Source organism: Thunnus maccoyii, chromosome 21 (assembly GCF_910596095.1).
Source record: "Thunnus maccoyii chromosome 21, fThuMac1.1, whole genome shotgun sequence".
NCBI lineage: Eukaryota > Metazoa > Chordata > Actinopteri > Scombriformes > Scombridae > Thunnus > Thunnus maccoyii.
In genome coordinates, this window is record NC_056553.1 from 4,718,990 (window position 1) to 4,741,282 (window position 22,293).

A 22,293-nucleotide genomic window follows, 5' to 3' on the forward strand; every position below is an offset into this window, starting at 1 on the left:
TAGCAAAAAATATAAATACAGCACATGAAACAAAGAAATAAATTAAGACCTGCCACGGATGAAACGAAAACGCAGCGATGACTCTTCACTCTCATTTTTTTTTTGTAGTGGCTCGGGGGTCGTATAAAAGCACAAACTCAGAACAGTGGATTTCAGAGTTTGTCTCCTGTGTTGCTGTGAGTTAGGTAGTCCCTCTCTCTCTCTCTCTCTCTCTCGTTTTCATCTCTGGCATAAATCGCTCAACACTTTGAACCAAAGGGGCTCTGCCTGTGGCTGGGTCAGGCGGGGAGGGTGGGGGGGTTTGGGGGGGGGAGTTAACATGTGCTTTGAAGCCGTTCCTTTGTGGGCCTCCCGAGGCTGCCAATCCAGCCCGTCTCTGAAGCCCCCCGTCTCTCGGGCAGGTTTAAAACCGGCTCACGCTGCTGCTGCTGCTGCGGGCACCTCAGGCCTTCGAGGCTGTGAAGAATCGAGGCTTCGGCAGGATTTCAAGTGCTAACAGTCACGGATGTGGATGTGAGCACATCCCGGGTTTTCGTTGTGTCTTCTATTCGCGCACTTTTTTGTCTGTTTGTGTCATTTCTGTGATGTGTTTAAAGTCTCTTTTTCTCTTTTTGTTGGTGTAATTTTTATGTAAATTACAAAGGCAAAGGTTCTGGTCGTCCTACCACATCGGAGGACTGTTTGTCTCCAGCACGCCGTACATCTCCGCAAGTTTTTTGAAACGAGGCCCCCAGTCGTTGAGATAGTCGTACTCGTGGTCAGTGTTGGACGTCCCTGACTGGAGCGAGCTGAGCGACTCCGCCACCGAGCCTTCCCCCTCGTAGGCGTAGGTCTGCAGAGAGTCGTAAGGCGGGGCGCACGGGTCCATGTCGGCCTCCAGGAGCTTCGCCAGGACGTATCCGTGAACGTTACTGTCCCCGCCGCCGCCCATGACGCAGGCCTGAGGGACGTAGCGGGAGAGGCTTTCGATCTCCGGCAGCATGTCCTGCCTCATCTTTCCCAGGTGGTGGTGCGCCTCTCGCGGGTTCCACATGGCGGCGATGTCGAAGGCCTCGGTGTCCTCCTCGCCGCCTCCTTCGTCGTCGTAGCGCACAATGTTCTCGTGCACGTTCTCCTCCTCGTCGCACAGGTAGGGCTTCTTACGATGGGTCCGCAGGGAAAGCATGAGCAGAATCATCACTGGTGGAGGGGAGAGGAAAGAAACAATCAATATAGAGACAATTTCCTAAAGATGAAGCACAAATACTTTGTTTTCACGGTTTCTGATACATAAAAGATCATTTTTCTTAAGTCTGAACTGATGCTACAACTATTTTGATTATCAGTTAGTTAAAATATTGTATATATGTCACTTTTGGGAACATATGACTGGCATTATTTTAACTTTTTTTGACATCTTCAATTAATGTTTTGATCAATTCATCAGAAAATTAAAGGTTAATACATTGGAACAACAAAAAAAGAGACGTAGACACATAAACAACCTTTGATTTGAAGCGTAATTAAAATCACAGCTCTGAAGATAAATATAACGACCCAATTTCAAGGATTGAAGTTGTTTCTTTTTTATCAGGCCCCACACAAACTGGAATTGGAGTCAACATGTCTGCACCTTCTCGTACTCTGGACGAATGTTAAGGGGCCGAACGTGAAGGTACATGAATGCAGAAAAATATCACGTAGTATTTGCCCTCAACCTGAGTTTTTCTGCATTTTCTACTCATGTAGAAGAATGTAAAAGTATACTGACCGAGGGCGAGCCTCGGGGCAGCAGGAGGCCTTGATTAAAAATCACTGCAGCACTTTGTTTTACACTCTGACCTTTCAGCTACTGAATGTGCTACTTCTGAGTATTTGTGTGAGTCATCAGGTAATTGGACAGAACATTAAGCTTTCACAGCTGAATCAAAATATATAATTTTAAATATTCATCCCCTCTGAAGCGACTTTACGCTAAACGCACTCCGCTTGCTCACCACATGAGAACAAGATAGAAAAAGATGTATAGCAGTCAACACTTCAGAGCAGAAATTCTCAGTTTGAGTATGGAGATGACGCAGGAGCATTAAAGGTGCACTACATAAGATTTGGCCACCTGCACCAAACAAATAGGGTGCAGCATATCACCAGAAAGTAAAACACATCACCCCACCACCACTCTGATAGAATAATCACCCACTGAATTTAGTGTAAAGCTCCCAGTTTACAGTGAATATGTGCTACGATGGCGTACAGACATTAGAATGCTGAAGAGACATTAGAGCCGGCGGTAAATTACCAAAGAGCTGCACAGATCAGTTCATCAATGTCGGCGCAAAATATCCCAATAGGTGTTATCTGGATAAACTGATCACATACTGGGATTCTACATGGTTACTTTAAAACTAAAACTTGATAAAGTGACATATTATATACATATATATATCAGCCCTACAATGAAACTTAGACCAGCTGTCAGCCTGGCTCAAAATTTACATTACATTGTGATGACGGATTTTTAAAATTGCTTTTCTTGGCTCGAGGAAAGTTTTACAAACATAAAACCTCCATGAATCAAAAGTTCATAATAGAAAGAGTCATAATTGACGTTTGCAGTTCAAAGTGTCCTGTCAACAGTTTTACAGGTGTCTCTTCTACAATGGTGGTCTATGGGGAAAATCCTTTTTGGGCCGCAGGGGGATTTTTCGCCGCAATACCGCTAGTGGCCACTGGGAAAAACTGGCTGCAAGGCTGAGCGGTGGCGCCCTATCCAGTTCTTATTATACATCCATGGGTGGCTTGGTGCAGCTACATCTTCTTCCTCTCATGTTGGACTGAGGGCAGACTGGACGCTACAGTGACTCACTATTGCCTCTTAAGGTACAAAGTGGAATTACAAGACAGATGGGCCGGGACTAGCTGGCTAGCATGCTAACTTCAGTAGATATCTCTGCAACACAATACATATATGTCTTTGACATAACGTCAAAACTGTTATTTCTTCACAATTTGGTGATAATTTTAGTTAACTTTTGACAGTTTTGAACTAAAATCCTGTACAAATCTCACATAGTGCACCTTTAAAAGCAGCCAGTAAGGCATCTCCCAGTGTGACATCATCAGTATGGGATTAAATATGATTTCCTTCTGCATCCCAGCGTTCATTAGCACCAGCTGCCCTTTAGCATCACACTCTCATTTTCCCTGGAGGCTGATATGGACCCACTTTATCTCTCCCTGCAGACCTGTAACTGTGAGCAGGAGCCCAGCAGGTTGACTCACTCTGCTCCACCGAGAGGCAGCAATAAATTTTGTGAAAACATCTTCACTCGCTTTGAGTGTGAGCTCATTCTTTAGAATAGACATAATAATTCTGATTTAAAAGGATATATTTTGTTCTAAAATGCTGTTTCTATTTTAGCCGAAGGACTATTTAATGATGTTTGTTTAAAAAAAATTAAAAAATCAATAAAGGTATGATTGTTTAGGCTTTTATTTGAGTCTCTAATTGGCTGATAACTTCTTGGTCTAAAGAAATACTTTGTACACAACCCCCCCACCCAAGAAAAACAAAGTTACAAACTCACTAAACCCCTCTGTATTAAATTACTTCTTAAAATTTTGCAATTAGCCAAGTTAGCTTTACTTCCAAATTATAGTGATACAACCACCCATGCTGCAACGCTTGTAGTTCTTCTAATGGGGGCTGTAGTTTTTTCTTTGAGCACAACAAAAACGTTGTTTAACTTTATTAAAATATGGACTTAAATTTCTGATAGCAGCTGCTGTAGTGGATGCTAAGTACAATATGGAAAGTAAACTTCAGGAACACGCTTAATTTTTTCAGAAAAACTGATGAAAGAAACATTAAACCAGAGATTGCATTGAGTTACTGAAGCTAGTGGAACAGACTTCAATAATGACTTCAGTATCTCTATGACATGAAGTTTTAGCTCACATGGCATCAGATTGAATATTATTACACAGATATGCCAGAAAGCCACATCCTCGCAGCAGCAGAGCGTAACTCACCCAGCAGGACAAAGATGCAGGCCAGGATGGCGATGAGGGCTCCTCTGCTGAGGCTGGCGGGCAGACTGTAGGCTTCAGCGTTGCACGACATGACGTTGCCCTCATGGTCGCAGCTGCACACACGGATGGTCAGCGTGCTGGTGCTGGTCTGGACCGGCTGCTCGCCGTCAGAGATGGAGATGGGCAAGTAGAAGACGGTCTGGTCCTGCTGCGACCAGCCTCCGCGCCGCGTCAGGATCCACGCTGTGTTGTCTGGAAAGAGACAAAAAGGTCAGGGAGAGGTTGAGTTTTTGAACAGAGACACAGAGACTTTAGATTCATTTGAGCTAAAATTATAATATAGATAGGGAATAGGGTTGAGTTCACAGAAGGTAACTGTGAAACAGCAGAGTCATGGGAGTCGGGGGTGATAGCGAGATTTCAAGATTTGTACAGCTGTGAAGATGAAGTGATGATTGAAGAGGCTATAAACAGCAATTTAACACCAGTCAGTGACTGCTTGATATTTGGAGACATCAGGGCGATTAGTGTCATCAAAAGGTTGTCAGTCTTTGCTGACGTCAGACACAGAATCAACTTTCATAGCACATACAGTAGCTATACACAGGCCAAATGACGTCTGTGTGCAGTATATGCAGGGTTGTAGTATGTTGTTGTACGTACTGGTTGGTTTTATGCTATACAAGTAGAGAAAAAGTCAAATGAATGCTGAAATAAATATATGTTCTCTAGTTTTATCTCCTTATATGATGGTATAAATGCAGCCACATTTAAATATATTCAGTCTAAACAAACATCTGCCTTAAAAACCCAACATGTGTAATGTTGTTATGTGCAGGATGTAGTTAAAACCCCCAAATTTGACCATAGTGTCTTCAGTGATAGCAACGGCTAATTATCAGGTCATTCTCCCATATGGTACTTATAAAGGTGAATATGCTAAATCTATTTATATAGATATAAACAAATGTCTGCCTTAAAAACCCAACATGTGTAATTACAGGATGCAAACTACTCCCAAAATTTGACTATAGTGTCTTCAGTGATAGCAACGGCTAATTATTGTTGGACGGGTAATAAAACAGGTCACCAATCAGTGCCACCTGGGTGAAAACCAGGAATCCGCTAGCTAACCGCTAGACCATATAGGGACTCTACAGTTGAAACATTATCATCCATCAATCTGATTTCCTCCAGAACAAATGAGCTAAAGCTTTTAGCCACACTTGCACAGAATCATAAGAGATTAAGTGAGATTAGTACGTATGTGACTTTTAGCATCAATTACAGTTCGTTACCTATATGGAGATCAAATGGTTACTGGATGTTTAGGGTTGATGGAACACAGGAGTAAATACTGAACTTCTTCACACTGAAAGTTTTGAAACTGTTCCCATACCAAGAGTTGAACCCCGGGGGCCGCCTGAGTGAAAACCAGGAATCTTAACCACTAGGCCATGTGGGGAATATCTGTGTTAGTAATACTGACTTTTATATTTTGAGCCGGTGAGTCAGATTTCGGTGAACCGACGAGTTAGTTTAGGGGGCAAAAAAACAAAGAGTGAGCTGTGTTTTCATAGTGAACAAGCTGAAAACTTTAGCCGCACTAGCAATATAAGATACAGATGAAGCAATGATTAAGCATTAACAGTCTATGTACAGGTCAAATCTGCACTGCACTGTGCAATCCTGTCTTGTATGATGAAAACAAGTCTGGACCTTGCATGGTTCGTGTAGTGAGTTTTGACCTGGAAAGAGGTGAAACTGTTCCCATACCGGGAGTTGAACCCGGGCCGCCTGGGTGAAAACCAGGAATCCTAACCGCTAGACCATATGGGATCTCTGTCTGCTTACTGTTCTGACTTGACATTTTGAGCCAGTTATTCAGATCTGGAAGATGTTTTATGGCTTTTAAGAGTATCAGGTGATCTTGACCATATAATCATGAAATCCTTTGGGACCTTTGTTGCATTACGTACCCCATATTTCATTTCCTGTCAGCTTTCTACTGCACTGATCTACTAAAGGAAGGATATCTGGATAATAAAAAGAACAATATATAAGAATAGAAGAATTGATAAGTTAACTACGCCAAACACTGAGAACTAGGATTGCTTTGTAGATATGGATAATGCTATTTGTTCCAACATTACACAGGTGAAGTGTACTATTCCCATACCGGGAGTTGAACCAAGGAATCCTAACCGCTAGACCATATGGGAACTATTTGATGTTGACACTGACTTAAATGTGACAAGAAATCCTCTGTATGATTTATGACACAGTACAGTGATTACAAGTGACTGAAGATGGCGGAGGGACGAGGCATCTCACCTCAGGCATCCTCTTCCCTTAAGCAGAAAACTGTGAAGACTGATAATCTTTTGATGCTACGTGTAGCTTCAAAGCAGTGCTCTAATCATACAAAATGGATTTTCACGGGTGCCAACTGATGTCTGAGCTGGTAAAACACCTCACTCTTATAACCCAGATAAAACAACAATCCTGACAGACTGTTTTTGGGACGTCGTCTACCTTGGTTGTCTCTCAGGGTGAAGTTGGGGTTGTTGGCGGCTTCTGGAGCTAAGCTGTAGTAGAAGTGTTGTCCGCCCAGCGGCTCATCCGAATCCAACGCCGTCACCGTCTGGATCAGCTGGGTAACAGACGCAGATCACAGAAGAAGAAAGGCAATGATTTACATAACAGAATCTTTTTGATTAGTTTATAATATATTTACATCCATCTGTTTTTACTAAACTATATAATTTTTCACTTGACCTCAAGCTTATGATGCCACAAAATCCAAAGCTATTGACCACAGAAGCAAGAACAAACAAGACATTAAAGCTAAGTTGACATCAAGAATCAACAACTGCTGCAGCATCTTTAACTCTGTGAGTTTCTTTCATTAATATCTTAAAAGTTAAAACATCTTCTAGTTATTACATCTTCAGCCACTTATCATATAAACAAAGACAAAAACACATTATCTTATTAGCATTTACAGCTGCTGCCATGAGGCTTAACAGTAGGTCAGATACAAACTGAAACAACTAATTTATTTATAAATTAGTTGACTGACAGATAATTAATTTTCAACAATTTTGATAATTGATTAATCTTTCAAGTAATTTCTTCTAGCAAAAAATCCCAATATTCATTGTTTCCAGCTTCATAACTGCGAATATTTCTGCATTTTATACAAAACAAGTAATTTGAAGATGTTGGCATTTTTCACCGTTTTCTGACATTTCATAGAAACAAACAATTCATGGAGAAAATAATCAACAGATGAATCAATAATGAGATAATCATTAGTTGCAGCCCTACTTTTCAGAAAAGAAATATGATAGAAAACTAATAATTGCAAAGAATTACAAATGTTAATGTTAATTACAAAGGCTAAGTTGGGAAGAATGATGAGTTTTTCCATATAAGAGCATCAGACTATAAAGTATTACACTATAGTATCACTATCAGTGGTATTTAGATCCTACTTTTACTGCGGTAAAAGTTGCAAAACAACGAAAAAAAAATGTATTTGAGTATGTAAAAGTCTGACAGTGTTAAAGTATTACAGGAAAATACTTAAAAATGACGAGTAAAAGTACTAAACATCTGTGTTCAGAGTGTTTCAGAGTGAATTATTACCATTTTACTGATTCATTCATGTGTAAGCAGCCTTTCAATGTTGCAGCTGAGCTAATTGTAACTATTTTTTATACTGTTGGATTATTTAATCTATAACAACATCTCATATTTCTTAGTATGATGATATATTTTGTATGTACAATCTTAATCTTCAAAGTAACTAATGACTACAGATATCACAGAAATGGAGTAAAAAGTACAATAATTTCCTTTGCAGTAAAAGTATAAAGTACTTTATTGAGTGTGTATAATTTTTCATGCTGTGATGTGAAATGTTGTCATGTCAGGTGTCTCTTTACCTGTCCCGCTTTGGCGTTTTCACAGACATAAGCTTCCAAGTAGTGCGTCAGCGATGGAGGATTATCATTCACATCCAGGACCTTTACAACCACCGACACACTGGCGATCTGTGTGGGGTTAGCTGCAGGAACACACACACACACACACACACACACATATTGGTCAGAGGCTGTACAGTAAGATGCACTGATGGACTCAGATAAATGACCCTTCTCAGGATCCTGCTGAGCTCAGTTTGTGCTTCTTCTTAATCTTCCCCTCATTTACAGCGAGCCTGCGGCACATTAGGGCTTCTCACGCTCAGATTACATTTCTATTATTCTCCATTACCAATCTGCAATTTGCATATCTTAACCAGCTGTGTAATAGGCAATAGAAACGCAATTAGTGGGCAGTAACTACTTTCTCAGGTTTCATCACATGATCGATCAATCAATGGCGTGACTTTGACTCTGGAGGTCGAAGCTCCGTGACGCCTTATGTGTGTGTGAGAGAGAGAGAGTTGGTGTGTGTTTAAGGGTCGGACAGAAGTACTTCAATACCCGGCTCCAGTGAAAGTACTGTAACTTTGCTGATGTTTTACCTCAGTGAGGTAAAATCTGTGGTATGGAAAATATTTGCGTTAAAGAAGAAAACATAGAAATCCAATTAAAATGTGAATATTGATTGATTTGCTTTAACAAATGAGAGTTTAGTTTCTATAAATCTTCCACAAAGACTGTGAAAAGGATGAAAGGCCATAATAATATATATTATACCATAATAATTATATTTCATCATATACTCATTCTTGTGAAATTACAACTGTATATCATAATATATGACTTGTCTTTTAAAAGTAGGACTTTATTCCCATAAAATTATGACTTAATCCTCATAATACTTTGACCTTATCTCATAATATGACTTTATCTTCTAAGATTACCTCATAATATTATCACTTTTGTCATAAAATTACAATGTTATAGTATAATATCACAATTTTCCCCATAAAACTAACATTTATCTTCATAACACTGACTTTTTTTTGTTGAATTATAACTTTACATCATAATAAAATGACCTTGAATGACTAAGTTGTCAGAATATTATGACTTTTCCTGTAAAGTTATGATTTTATCCTCATATTACTGCAATTTCTCTCATAAAAATACAACTTTATATAATAATATAAAGACTTTTTCTCATAAAATTACAACTTTGTTATAATTTAAAGGATTTTCATACAAAATTATGACTTTATCCTTATAATCTTGTGATTTGCCTTATAAAATTACAACTTTATATCAAACTATAATAACTTTTTCTCATAAATGATAACTTCATCTTAATTATTTTATGTCTTTTCTGATTAAATTTGACATTATCTTTACAATAATCCTGACTTTTCTCATAAAACCAAGACTTTCGTCATTCTTGTTCCAAAAAAATACAACTTGCTTCCTATAATATTAAGACATTTTTCTAAAAATGTTATATCTTTGTTCTCAAAATCTCTCTTTGCCACAGTTATGCTAAAACTCCATGATAGTACAGCATCGTTTCATCCACAGTTCAAAGTGCTCTACAAGGTAATAAAAAAGCAGCAGAATAAGGAAAAAATAGATGAAAAACAATTATATGAATTGTAAAAATAAAGAGTTTAATAACAAAAGACGTAACTTACTTAGAATAACTTCGTAGTAATAAGTTAAACATGTGTGTGAGAAGAATGACTTTGGTTCTTTGCTTCATTAACTGCAGCGAATCAGTCAACTTGACTTTGTTCCAGCTAATTTTCCTCTTCCATGCTGTTTCTTTCTCACTTTTTTCCCTCACCTGCCTCTCTCTCTCTATCTCTCTCTATCTCTCTCTCTCTCTCTCCGTCTCCGTCACATCTTTAATTAGCCACCATGCGGGACGTTATTTAATCAGTCATTAATTCAATTACCGTCTCCTTTTAGGTGTGTCTACCAAACAAAGAGACAAACAGACAAACAAAGCAGAGGGAGGGGGGGAAGGGGGGGGGGGGGGGATGAAGGTGACTTTGGGTGCTACCAGCTGTGTGCAGGTCTGCGGGGCATCTCTACATTACATAACTCTGCAGGAGTTGTTTTCCAAAATCACTGGTTTTGCATTTGTGCGAGAATATTCACCCATCTGTTCTTTTTCTGGGTAAACCCACCGAACAAAATCTCCTTCTTATGAAGTCATTCTCGTCTGTAATTCAAGTCTTCAAAGTCGAAGTAAAGTGAAAAATCATTTTTGTTGAGGAATCCGTTTACATGTTCTTAGTGTGTGTTGACTTTTACACTTATTTGGTCAAAACTGTAACAACCAACATGAAGAAAATTGACGTTTTATTCATTTTTCTGCTGTTGCTTTTGCTGCGTTCAGGTCATATCACAGTTATAGTAATTATGAGTTTCCAACTTGTAAACAGCACTCACATAAAAATCTCATATTTGTCTCACAGCTCCAATAAAACCAAACAAACATGGATGCCTCACATCATCCAGAGACTACTAGTCAATGTAATTAAGCCCAAATTTAATTGATATGATGTTATATTAGTATTGTAAACCTCAGACAGTGAAGTGAACACTTGCACTTTTACAATTGTATCAAGAAAATAAGGTTGTAACAGAAAGAAATTACATGAATATGTCTGTGCGTGTGTGCGTGTTTCGTACCCATCTCCATGGCGAGGACAGTGATATTGTGCCATCCTATATTCTCTCGGTCCAGCGAACGCACCGTCATCAGCGATCCGGAAGTGATTTCGATGTAGAAGTACTTCTCGCGGTCACTGGACCTCTCGATGGAATACCTGATGACACAAAACGACACGTGCGATGTGAAGTATCCGCGATTGACTTAAGTGCAGTTTTGTGTGTTTGCGGGACCTTGTAATCCTGTCTGAGGGGGACGCACACACACACACACACACACACACACACACACCACACATACACACAATCCAGCATGTGCATCATGTGTGTGTATCTGTGAGATAAGGCGTCAGGCTGGCAGGTTCTGAAGGCACAATAAGAAGAAGAGGCTCCAGATAAAGCTTAATCAGAGTATCTGCCTCCTCTGCCAAACTGATGCCGCGTATACACAGACCTGCAGCGTGGCACCTTGGCTCATCTCCTGCCACCACGGGCCGTTTTCCAAAACGCTCTTCTGACATGCAACAACAGGCACATACACACACACATAAGAGGAGGAGGAGGAGGAGGAGGAGGAGGAGGAGGAACAGGGAAATGTACAGCACATCCTCTTCCAGGCTGTGGAGCAGAAACCAGTTTATGTAACGATGAGGTGTCCCGTGTTCACACATGAACTGAGCTCACCTGTAGCTGCTCCGCTCTGCTCTCACCTGGATGAAGTAGAGGTGTGTATGTCTGTCTGAATCAAACCGAACCAGAGCGAGTTATGTAATCAACTGATTTACTGTCGGACAGATACACTGTTCAAGACATTTATTCAGCAAAAACACCAATGATGAGCACATTCCAGCCTCCGAAATGTGAAGATTTGTTCTCTTCATTGCATATTTTTTGGTAAATTTAATTACGCAGCTACTTTTAATAGTTGTTTAGACACAATAAACTAACCTAAGATATTACGTGTGTCATCTGGGACTCACAAGGCCCACTTTTCCTTATGTTTGAAAGTTTGAAATGAATCAAATGTTTAGTTAAAAAATTAATTTCTAAGGAAAATAATCAGGACAGAGAGCAGAACACAACAGATCCCTTTTTAAAGATGAAGATGAAATACTAAATTTCTTTACAGATGTAAAAATAATATTTTCTTAAAGGTCAGCAAATACATCAACATTCATCCAATCAACACAGAGGATTTTTAGGACACGACTGCGCTGTCACATTCTCTCTCTTTCTGTCTCATCACTTATTCTGGTTTGGATGTTTGTTAATGGGTGATCGTGGGTTCAACTGTATTTACATACTGTATTTGTGGGGACGTGTGATTGTTTTAAAGGGCACATATCATGCTTTTTCTAATTTTCTGTCATTTTTCTAGTTATAATGTCAGATGTTAAATATGGTAAAGATATAAAGGGCTCATTCTAAGGTAACAAAAACACAACGATTCTTATTTTTTTAGGTGATTATACACTAATAAAAACTTACTTATGAATATTATATTCCATTTCTGCCAAGTCCGTTCAGCTAGATGCCACTAAATTCTACACACTGTGCCTTTAAGACTTCAAAAATATTTTAATAAACTGCAACACATTACTCTTTTTAAACGAATAATTAACCTACAAAACACATAATTAAAATATTTAATCTCCATCATACTGGTGAAGATCTAATTTTGATAATAGAACAATATTAGCAAACTCATATTAGAGTCACTTTAGCATTAATGTCTGTCTTATCCTCTGTGTGTGTGTGTGTGTTCATGTCCGTAGGGTTGTTTGCAGTGTGTGTGTGTGTAAGTGTGTGTGTGTGTGTGTGTGTGTTTTGGACTCCGACAGGGAACAGTCGTGACTGGCACATCTACGGCTAGCAAGGATCTCCCTGAAGGATCTCTATTAATATCACTCCTCCACAGTCATGAGGAGGGGCTGCTATGTGTGTGTGTGTGTGTGTGTGTGTGGGCCATGTACTTGTGTGGGTTCAGATATATCTGCCAGTCATGCTGCAGTCAGTGAAAGGACAGAAAGATGTAAAATGGAAATCAGACAGACAGAGAGACTGAAGGTCACCTGCTGCTTGTTGTCGTTATCTGTCATCTGATGTTGTTGCTGCTGCTGCTGCTGCTGCTGCAGTATCTGGCCTCAGCGCTTCACTGTCACCCTTAACTGATTCCTCAGCTCTCAGCTACTTGTGCCGTAACTCTGCTCACGCTACAAACCGGCTTTTAAAAAAAAAATCTCTCACTGATACACTGCCAGGATGCGGTGCCAGCTCTGGGGATTTCAGCGAAGCATGATATTCAGAATGGAGCTTTAGCTGCATCGGCGGCTGTTCAGGAATGAGAGTGTTGTTGCCTAATTGGCTCAGTGGTTCCTATCTAAGAATCTAAAGGGTTTGAGAGATATTTAGCACGGCAGGAAATAGGATAAAATCCTCTGTCACGGTTCTGTGTATGACATTTTAGATTGTAGTTTCAAAATGTGCTGCGATTTGGTATATTTTATGTAAATTTTATTGAGATTATTGACAAAATAACGCCATGGGAATGTTTTTGGCAGATAAAAATATCACAAAATGTGTCCTGTAAATCCAATATAGCCATAAAGCAGTCAAGGACAGTTTGCAAGGTATTAAAGGAACAGATACCTTGGTAAAAAATGATGCGGCAAAATATTAGGTGGTTTCCAAATTTCTATTGTCTCACAGTATACACATCTTCATATTGCTTAATCGTAATAGGAGACAACTTTCTGCTACATAAATTGGTTCATATCTTTCTTTAATCTTGCATGGTTTTGATACTATACACTGTAGTTTCACCTCTTGGGAAAATATCAAATGAAACAATCTTAAACAAACTTATGATATGTGACCGGTGATAAGGAATAGAAAACAGACAGTAAAGTATTACAAGCAAAACGGTCGAGAACCGCTGGTTTCAGGGGAGGAGACAGATGGGTATTTGTGCATTTTTCTCTCGTCCAGAGTCCCTTACTGTTGACTGAAAGGGCTGCAACTAATTTTTCATTATCGATGAATCTTCAGATAAGTTTCTCAACTAATTGAATAATCTTTTAGTCTATGACATGTTATAAACAGTGAAAAATGACTGAATTCACAGTTTCTTAGAGCCCACAGTGATGCCTTCAGTTTGGTTGTTTTGTCCGACCAACAGCCCTGAACCTAAAGGTGTTCAGTTCAATGTTAAATATGACAAAAACAGCAAATCCTCACATTTAAGAAGCTGGAACCAGAGAGTTTTTTGTCATTTTTGCTTGATAAATGACTGGAACAATTAATTCTTTATCAAAATAGTTCCACATTAACTTTACTTTGATAGACTAATGATAAATCAACTAATTGCTGCAACTCTAATGGACACAGGAAACCAAAATGAGGTTCGTAGGGTTGGGTGTCATCCTTGGACAGGGTGAGGAGTTCCCATCCCATTGAACCTCTGCTCCTTCGTGTTTAGCCATTAAAGGAAGTATTTCAGGCCTCTCCAACTGGAAGGAGACCCTGGGGCTGACCCTGAAACATACCGGAGGGATTATATATCCCGTCTGGCATGGGAACACTTGCAGGATTCCCTAGAGACATAGCTGAGGAGAGGGACCTCTGGGATACCTTACTGTACTCACCCTGCCACCACTGCAACCAAGACCAGCATCAGAAAATGGATGGATGGATGGATTCTAAGAGTAAATATTTTTTGTGTGCTGTGAAATATTCCCCACACTTTTCTTGCTGACGATAGAGAAATCCACTGAGCTTTCGAGGGATAGTGAACGAATGAATCCGGGAGAGATTTCGGACACAGCACTTGAGATAAAACTGCTGAGTGTCCATATAGACAGAGGAGTTTAGCAAACACACACACACACACACACACACACACACACACACACACACACAAGCAGCCACTGTATTATCGATATTCATTTCCTTTGCACTACTTTCAGCCCTAATACAGGTTGTAAAACGGACAGCTGGGACGGGGTACAGCTTGTGCCATGTGAAACACTCATTTACTGCTGCAGACATTGATTCCTTCAGATGATTAATAGCCTAATTAAAGGCTTTATGTCTAATTAGTTTATGAGAGGTGCAGTCTGGACAGTCAACCCACCACACATCTGTTCTGTTAGAACGCAAAACATACTCTCTGATAATTAAGAGAAGTGAAAGTCCTTCACTTCTCATTTATGTGTGTTGACTAATTGTTGGATGTTGAAAATCTTTGTTATCATTGTTATTATGTTTTCCCTCCTCATCCTCGTCTACATTAGAATTAGTTGTCCCACTGTTTAGCTCTCAACACACATGTTGGTGAATGGTGGTTCAGTCATGTTGCTTTGCTGAAGAGCCTGCAGTTGCAGCCTGCTTTGAAAAGTCATGCTGTGATGCTGCCCCCTGCTGGCTATAAGGTCACATCACATCTGCAGAGCCACAAAACTGTAGTTTGATCCCCACTTGGAGCAACTTATGATCAATTGTTCTAGATTAATAAATTCTGCTAAATGTTCTAATAAAATTTTAGACATATATGTTTTATTGGCATTACAGAAACTGTCCCAGCATGCATTGGGAGAAACACTCATTCTCATGAAGTTTGGCACTTATAAGGTTGATTTTTATGTGTTTTCATGTCTAAATTATTGTCATTGACATTCATTTCATTGGGGTGTTGATGCATTAAATTCATGCTCTGAAATTAACAATTATAATAATGAAATTTAATGACATCAGCCGAACAGCCGCTAAATATTATATTGTTACTGTTATATTTATTTGACAGAGTTGTCAAATCCATATGATCCTTTTTATGACGCCCGTATTATTTATCGTTTGTCTTCCTGCTTTGATTTTCTGACAACATACAGGTGCAGTAATGAATTAATGAAAGTAGAGCTGTAACTAACCATTATTTTCATTATCAATTAATCTGTCGATTATTTTCTCAATTAATTGATTTGTCTTTTGGTCTATAAAATGTAAGAAAATGGTGAAAAATGTTGAACACTGTTTCCCAAAGTCCAAGGTGATGTCCTCAAATGTCTTTTTTTGTCTTGAGTAACAGTCAACAGAGAGAGAGAGAATTTTTAAATTTTTTCTTAGAAAATGACGATTTTGTGACGAATTGATTATCAAATTAGTTGGCAATTAATATTCTGTCGATCGACCAATCGTTGCAGCTCTAAATGAAAGATTTTAGCGGCAAACGCTCATATCTGTGATTTCAGAGCTTGTCAGCAGCACATAAAAGCATCACAAGCCAGTAAATAAAATTTATCTCTTTTGACAGCATTGGGCAAATGAAACAGAATACTGTAATGATGTAACAGAGATAAAGTAAGTTACTGCTGTCTAATGCAAACTTTTTCTGACACACACAGTCATCTGGAGCAATGTGCGGTTCATTGTCTTAGTTCCCAACAACACTTGGTGTATCTGCGGGGTCAAACCAGTGGATCCAAGATGAATGGAAAGAAAAGACGGACCAACAGTCTACGGCTCTGCTGTACTACAGAAAAAAACACCAGTTTTATGTTTTAATAAAGTAAAGACTAAAGAGATTTTCAGCAAACGAAAGCTATATTTTCCTCCTAGACTTCTGAATATAAATAATACTAACCAAACTGTATAAAATACATGATGTACCCTGTTGAATAATGTATTCAGATTTGAAAATATCCCGTTGATTTTACATCTGTTTTACATGATATGTGTTTTCGAGATTCATTTCTTTGATGGAGTATTAATTGTTCTTTTTGAATTGTGAACTGTAGACTCATTGTAGACCCATTGTGTAGCTTAACTGCAGGGGAGGTGCTCAATGCTCAAAAAAGGAAGAAAAGGGGTATAGTACTTGCAAAGAAAGCTAAAGTACTTTCGAACAACTGATATTTTGTTCAGTCAGAGCTGATTAGTGTAACAGAAATCAACAGGAGAGTAGGTTGAAAACAGCTAGCGAAGCCTGATAAACCACATGAACACAGAATAGTGCTGGAGGTCTCTTGTATGTGGTGGTTGTTTTCCTCACCTCACAGTGTTGTTGGCAGCATCAGGATCCCTCGCTGACACCATCTTCACCACCGTCCCGATCTCAGCGTCTTCTGGCAGCTCGATGTAGTACACCGGCGAGTCGAATAGCGGGGGCTCGTCCACGTCCTCCACGCTCACGTGCACGATGGTTACATCCTTGAAGGGCCCGCGTTGGCGGAAAGCAGGGTCCAGGTTGGTGTTGGCACCCTCCACCTTCAGAGTGTAACTGGGCTTGCTCTCAAAGTTCAGTGGCTGGTGGGTGAAAACAGAGACTCAGGTGAATAAAGCTGTTATATAGCTGACACCTTAAATTCTTGAGTGAACTGCTGATGCACTTTGGCTGCAGTTAAATTAAGCTCCTTACAGTAAAAAGTTGCTGAAAAGCCATTAAAGAGGCACTTAAATTTTGATCTGCAGCCTCTGTGTTAGTGTTAAAGAAAGAATCTCTTGCTCTTCTATAGCTACTCTAACACTAAAAAGGCGAGGAATAGCAGTGGAAAGTAACAAACATCAAACGATAGAAATTCAATTTTGAAGATGGATGTTCCTGCAAAAGAGAAACTTAATTTATTCATTTTGGTGCTGAATTCACCAAAAGAAACAAAAATGGTCTGTAGACACAACTTTACAAAGTACTTGATGTTTTCTACTCAAAAGGCAAAAATAATTTATGAATTATGAATGTGTACAAGTTATAAACATTAATACAAAAATTAAAAATCTTGCCTTTTTTCCCACTTATTCTACTTTACAGCAAGTAAGATTAATGCAAGGACAAATAAATGTAACAATTATATGTTTTACGTGTAACATGTAACACACATATAAATACATTTTGAAATTCCTTTCCCTTGTGTACCTTTTTCACTGTGATGATACCAAAAAGGTTGGTGGGGTCAGTGCTGATGTCAAAGGTGTCCCTTCCATCTCCGTCAATAATGCTGTACTTCATCTCGGCGTTGACCCCGATGTCCCTGTCCTTCGCCCAGATACGACCCACCACTGAACCCACAGTCGCTGACTCTGGGATGCTCATCTGGTACAGCCCTGAGGAAATAAATGAACCGTTATACCTCCTCCATCTGTTTTACCCTTTTATCCTCTAGAGGGAGCCAAACCTCTAGCATCACCTCCACGGCTGCTCTCTCCTCTAAAAATCACATCTCAGGCAGCCTAAAATGAATGGCTCCATAAACGCCTCACAATTGGGTTATATACTGTCTCGTGGGTCGGCTTGAATTTCATCTACCGCTTAACCTCAAAGAAGAGGTGACAGCTGCCCAATTTGTGGCCCTCCCTACAGTCCAAAGTGAAATGCCTGCACATTGTGCTTGACAGAGGGGAATCCCTGAAGCTCTTCACAACCAATCAAAGTTCCATCGAAGTGATGGCGCTAATTGGTGGGGGACCAGTGATGGAAGTGGAAGTGGGCGGGTGTTTTCTTTGTCTAGGAGTGAAGACACCCGTCGGCCAAGCTGAGATGGCCGCAGACAACTACACAACCCCTGACCTCAAGAAGACGGTAATGAGAGAAGCAGAAATTGGGATAATCAAAGAGACAGCATGGGGCGACTGGTGGCTGAGGGGAGGATGGGAGGGAGGAGGCCAGGGGGTAAATGGCCAGGGACTGGTGACCAGAAGTGGACATGGAAAGAAGGGCAGAGGGGCTAACGGCTGGATGCTTGCAAGAAATTAGATGGATAGATGTGGAGTGGCTGTGTGGCAGCGTGTGTGTCACTTTGGATATAAGCGATCACACATGAAATTTAAATGTAGTTTTGTTGCAGGCAGACTTACTCACTGAAAAGCACTACAAACAACAAGTTTTGTTAAAAAAATGTGAAAAGGTATGAGGTACGTGGTGCGTTTCAGCCACAGATGTCTGCACATACTATAGGGTAACATACAGGGTTCACTGTACACATGTGATAACTGTAAGGGTACACTCATGATATTTGTTGGAATGGAAACTAATTGTGATTGTACAAATATCCTTTCTTATTCTATCTATAAGTATGAAAAGAGAAAAAAACAGTTTCAAGGTTCAGTATTTTTATTTTTTAGAATACCTCTCTTTTAGGTTTTAGAGCACATTAGAATCTCTTCAATGAAAAAATATATTAGCCACGTTTCAAACACATCTTTTCTAATATAAAACTAAATTGAAAAATACAACATGTGATGAAAAAAGTCTGGAGTAATATTCTCAAACCTTGGATTCAGATTTCTGCAGTGGGACATTTTTCAAAGACTATAAGCGTGTTTGCATTTTTAGGCTGTTGATAATGTATGATATTTAAAGTAATGTATGCAAACATGGGAGTCATAACTGATCAGATTAATTTTGTAATTTTGTGATCCATTTCTCAGCTTCACAATGTATATTATTGCATTTTTATTCACACCTTTTCTCTACTGCAGAGAGAAAGTGTGTAGAACATTTTAATTTTGTTCCTTTTTTCAGTTGGAAGAGTATCAGCAGGGATTAGAAGACGGTGACAAGGGTTCAGAGGGTAAAATGAGAAAGGAAAAAATTGAAAAAGGGGAGATAAATAAGACTGAGTGCAGGAAGTATGAAGTGCAAGCTATCTCTTACGCTGGTCAAACATGGGTGGGTTGTCGTTGACATCACTGAGAGTGATGTTGACGGTGGTGGTGCCAGCAAGCCCCCCCAGCTGGCCACCCATGTCTTTGGCCTGGATGACCACAGTGTAGTTTTCTCTGGTCTCCCGGTCCATGTCTGCCAGAGAGACGCGGACCACACCTGAGGAGAGACACCAAAACACACAAGAAGTGAATCAAAGGTCAGCAACAGCAAACTGGTGACACAGATTAGGTTCATGTGCCCGAGTGATGGTGGTGTCATTGAATGTTTTATAATGAGACTAGTCATTTTATTCTACTCTGTAGGTGGTTTCTCATTTAAAGCTGCACCACACAATGAGGTATAAACACAACTAGTGTATTATTTTGCTGCAGTAAAAAAGAACTTTCCACCCACGTACTTCAGACTGAACAGATTAAAATGTTTTTTGATGCTTTTGTGTGCTTCTGCACATAAAAAAGTTACTTAGAAGTGTAAAAAATGTGGCACTTTTGCCATATTAAAGGGGACATGTCTTGCTTTTCTTGATTTTCTGTTATTTTTATACTGTTATGATGTCGGATGTCTATGTTGAACATGGTCAAAGTTACAAAATTTTAAGTGAACGTATGAAAAAATGTCACCTTGAAGTGAAAAGCCAGGGCTTCAGCCTGCTCTGAACACTCCGTTTGCAAAGTTACCTCTACTTCCTCCTTGTGATGATGTCAGATTGTTCACATATGCCCACAAACGGCCATCTATTCTGTAGCCTTTGTTGCTAGGGTTGTTCGTGTTGTTCAATCACATATTTTGGATCAGATTCAAAGAAAAAAGAATGAGAAAAAGAAGTAAAACCCAAGTGCTACTGTTTGTTTATGTAGCCTCCAGTAGCTTTCTGAAGCTAACCAATCAGAACAGAGTGGGCTCATCTGGAGAGGGGCCTTCAGGAGACAGGAGCTAAAATGGTGGAGACAGTAAACTAAACTGTGTTGGCTTGGGAGAGAAATGGTCGCACTCTGACGATGTTCTCAAGATGATGCAATGCATTCCTAGATATGTTCCTGACGTGAGGTTCAAAACTAAGATCTGAATCAAAGATAAGGTTTTTTACTTGTTGACAGGGATAGTTTTGCATTGAGTTAGTCTCTCTGAGTTTCAGTACCAATGACCAAGACTTCAGTTCTGTCCTGACTGAGCTGTAGAAAATTCTCTGCCATCCATAACTTGATATCTAAAATACAGTTAAAAAGGGCATCTATTGGCCCTCACTCATCAGGAGACACGGCAATGTAAAGCTGTGTGTCATCAGCATAGCTATGGAAATTTATGCCTCCTGTGTCTCCTGATGACATTTCCAAGTGGCAGCGCGTAGAGATTAAAAAGCGGACCTAAAATTGAACCTTGAGGAACACCACAATTAATTTTATATCTTTTAGATGAACATTCATCCATGCTTACAAAAAATTCTGTGATTATCAGTAAGATAAGATTAAGATCAATAAGACCAATTAAAAACAGTACCAGAGAGGCGAATCAGGCTGTGAAGTCTACCTAAAAGACTCGAGTGATCTACTGTATCAAAGGCTGCGCTTAAGTCAAGAAGTACTAATACAGAAAGTTTTTCATATCCATATATGACCTGAGGTCATTTACAACCTTGACTAGTGCTGTCTCAGTGCTATGATTGGCCTGAACACCTCTTCAGAAGAGGTTTAACTATGGTGGTCTGAAGAGCAGTAGGGAAAACACCCATCTGAAGAGAGTAGTCAACAACGTTGAGTAAATCTTCATCAAAAAAGCTATAAACGGTTTTAAAAAAGGATGTGGGAATGGGATCTAAAAAGCAGGTTGCTGGTTTTAATTGAGAAATAACTGCTAAGCATCTCAGCATCAACCAGGACAAATTTCTCCAGTGTTCTTGGGTATTAAGATTCATAGGCTGACATTGACATTAATTTGATCTAATAGTGTCTGTTTTATCTATGAAGTGTTTCAGATATAGGCTGAACTGAGGGGCTGCATACAGGGCCAGTATAAGATAGAAAAGGAGTTTTTTGAACTGTAAATCATGGAAAGATATTCCATTAGAGCCCCAGAACATAAACACAGACCTGGAGATGTGCATGACACGTACCCTTTAAAAAAATGTTAGATGTTTGCACTGTCTTGCTTTGTGTGAACTTTCTTTGTGTGAAACTATGTAGCTCAAGGACACTTCAACATGTGGACAGGAGGAACTGGGAATCAAACCACCAATCCTTCAATTAATGCTCAACCCTCTCTACCACCTGAGCTACAGCTGCAACTGGGTTTCTTTTAGTGAGGTTACGGAGAAACACAGTTAACATAGCACGCTTTCTGCTGGAGAAACTTGATTTCTTGGCCATGTGTACACTTGAACAGGTTTTTAGAAGGGAATGACTAACACTTAAGACAGGAAATGTATAACCGTGACACCAGTGTGGTGGGACAGAAGGAAAGATCAATAATCGTAGGGGTGCATGCTTGCATCAAAAATAAGCAAATCCAAACTTAAACTGAAACTGACACTAAAAGGATGGTAGCTTGTAAAAGTTGGTTTCCAAAGGTGAGTATTTATAAACTTTAGACAAATTCAGGCTGTCAGAAAAATCGCTCATGTGGTGGACAAAAAAAGATGTAATTGAAATGGTTAGCACCTTGCAGATATCAGATCATTAAGCCTGTTGTCATGTTTCCAGGGCGACCAAGTATGCATGTACATATGCATATGCATGTAAAATTCAATTGTAATTGAAATCTTTTATGCTCATAACCATGATTGTTGAATTGTACAATAAATGTAAACCTTTTTTCTACAACTGGGTGCCTGCTTATTTAAATTCAAGTCCTTAGGAATAGAAATAGCACATTTTATTTAACATAGTAATGTGTCTATATCAGGACCACATATTGTGTTTTACACAATCACTGTGTTTGAAAATCCAAAACAAATCTTGTGTTAAAACTCTCAACACAGTAGGTGTGTTAAAAGTAACACAAAATGTGTGGTCCTTGCAGAAACACATC

The 22,293-nt window shown here is 39.4% G+C and overlaps 1 protein-coding gene and 1 non-coding gene across 13 annotated transcripts in view; both read right to left on the bottom strand.

Moving 5' to 3' along the window:
• Window positions 1-299: 299 nt before the first annotated feature.
• Window positions 300-22,293, bottom strand: part of LOC121887810 (cadherin-20-like) — a 96,767-nt gene continuing 74,773 nt past the window's right edge. For all 12 annotated transcript variants that reach the window (XM_042398837.1, XM_042398835.1, XM_042398844.1 and 9 more), the window contains 8 exons: window positions 19,258-19,425; window positions 17,521-17,708; window positions 16,660-16,913; window positions 10,635-10,771; window positions 7,962-8,083; window positions 6,547-6,664; window positions 4,012-4,263; window positions 300-1,179 (listed from right to left, as the gene is read on the bottom strand). In XM_042398837.1, coding sequence (XP_042254771.1) covers window positions 662-1,179; window positions 4,012-4,263; window positions 6,547-6,664; window positions 7,962-8,083; window positions 10,635-10,771; window positions 16,660-16,913; window positions 17,521-17,708; window positions 19,258-19,425 — 1,757 coding nt within the window. In that variant the 3' untranslated portion in view covers window positions 300-661. The remainder of the gene's footprint in view (window positions 1,180-4,011; window positions 4,264-6,546; window positions 6,665-7,961; window positions 8,084-10,634; window positions 10,772-16,659; window positions 16,914-17,520; window positions 17,709-19,257; window positions 19,426-22,293) is intronic.
• Window positions 5,779-5,850, bottom strand: trnae-uuc. Its single transcript has one exon. It is a non-coding gene; the product is annotated as a tRNA-Glu (tRNA).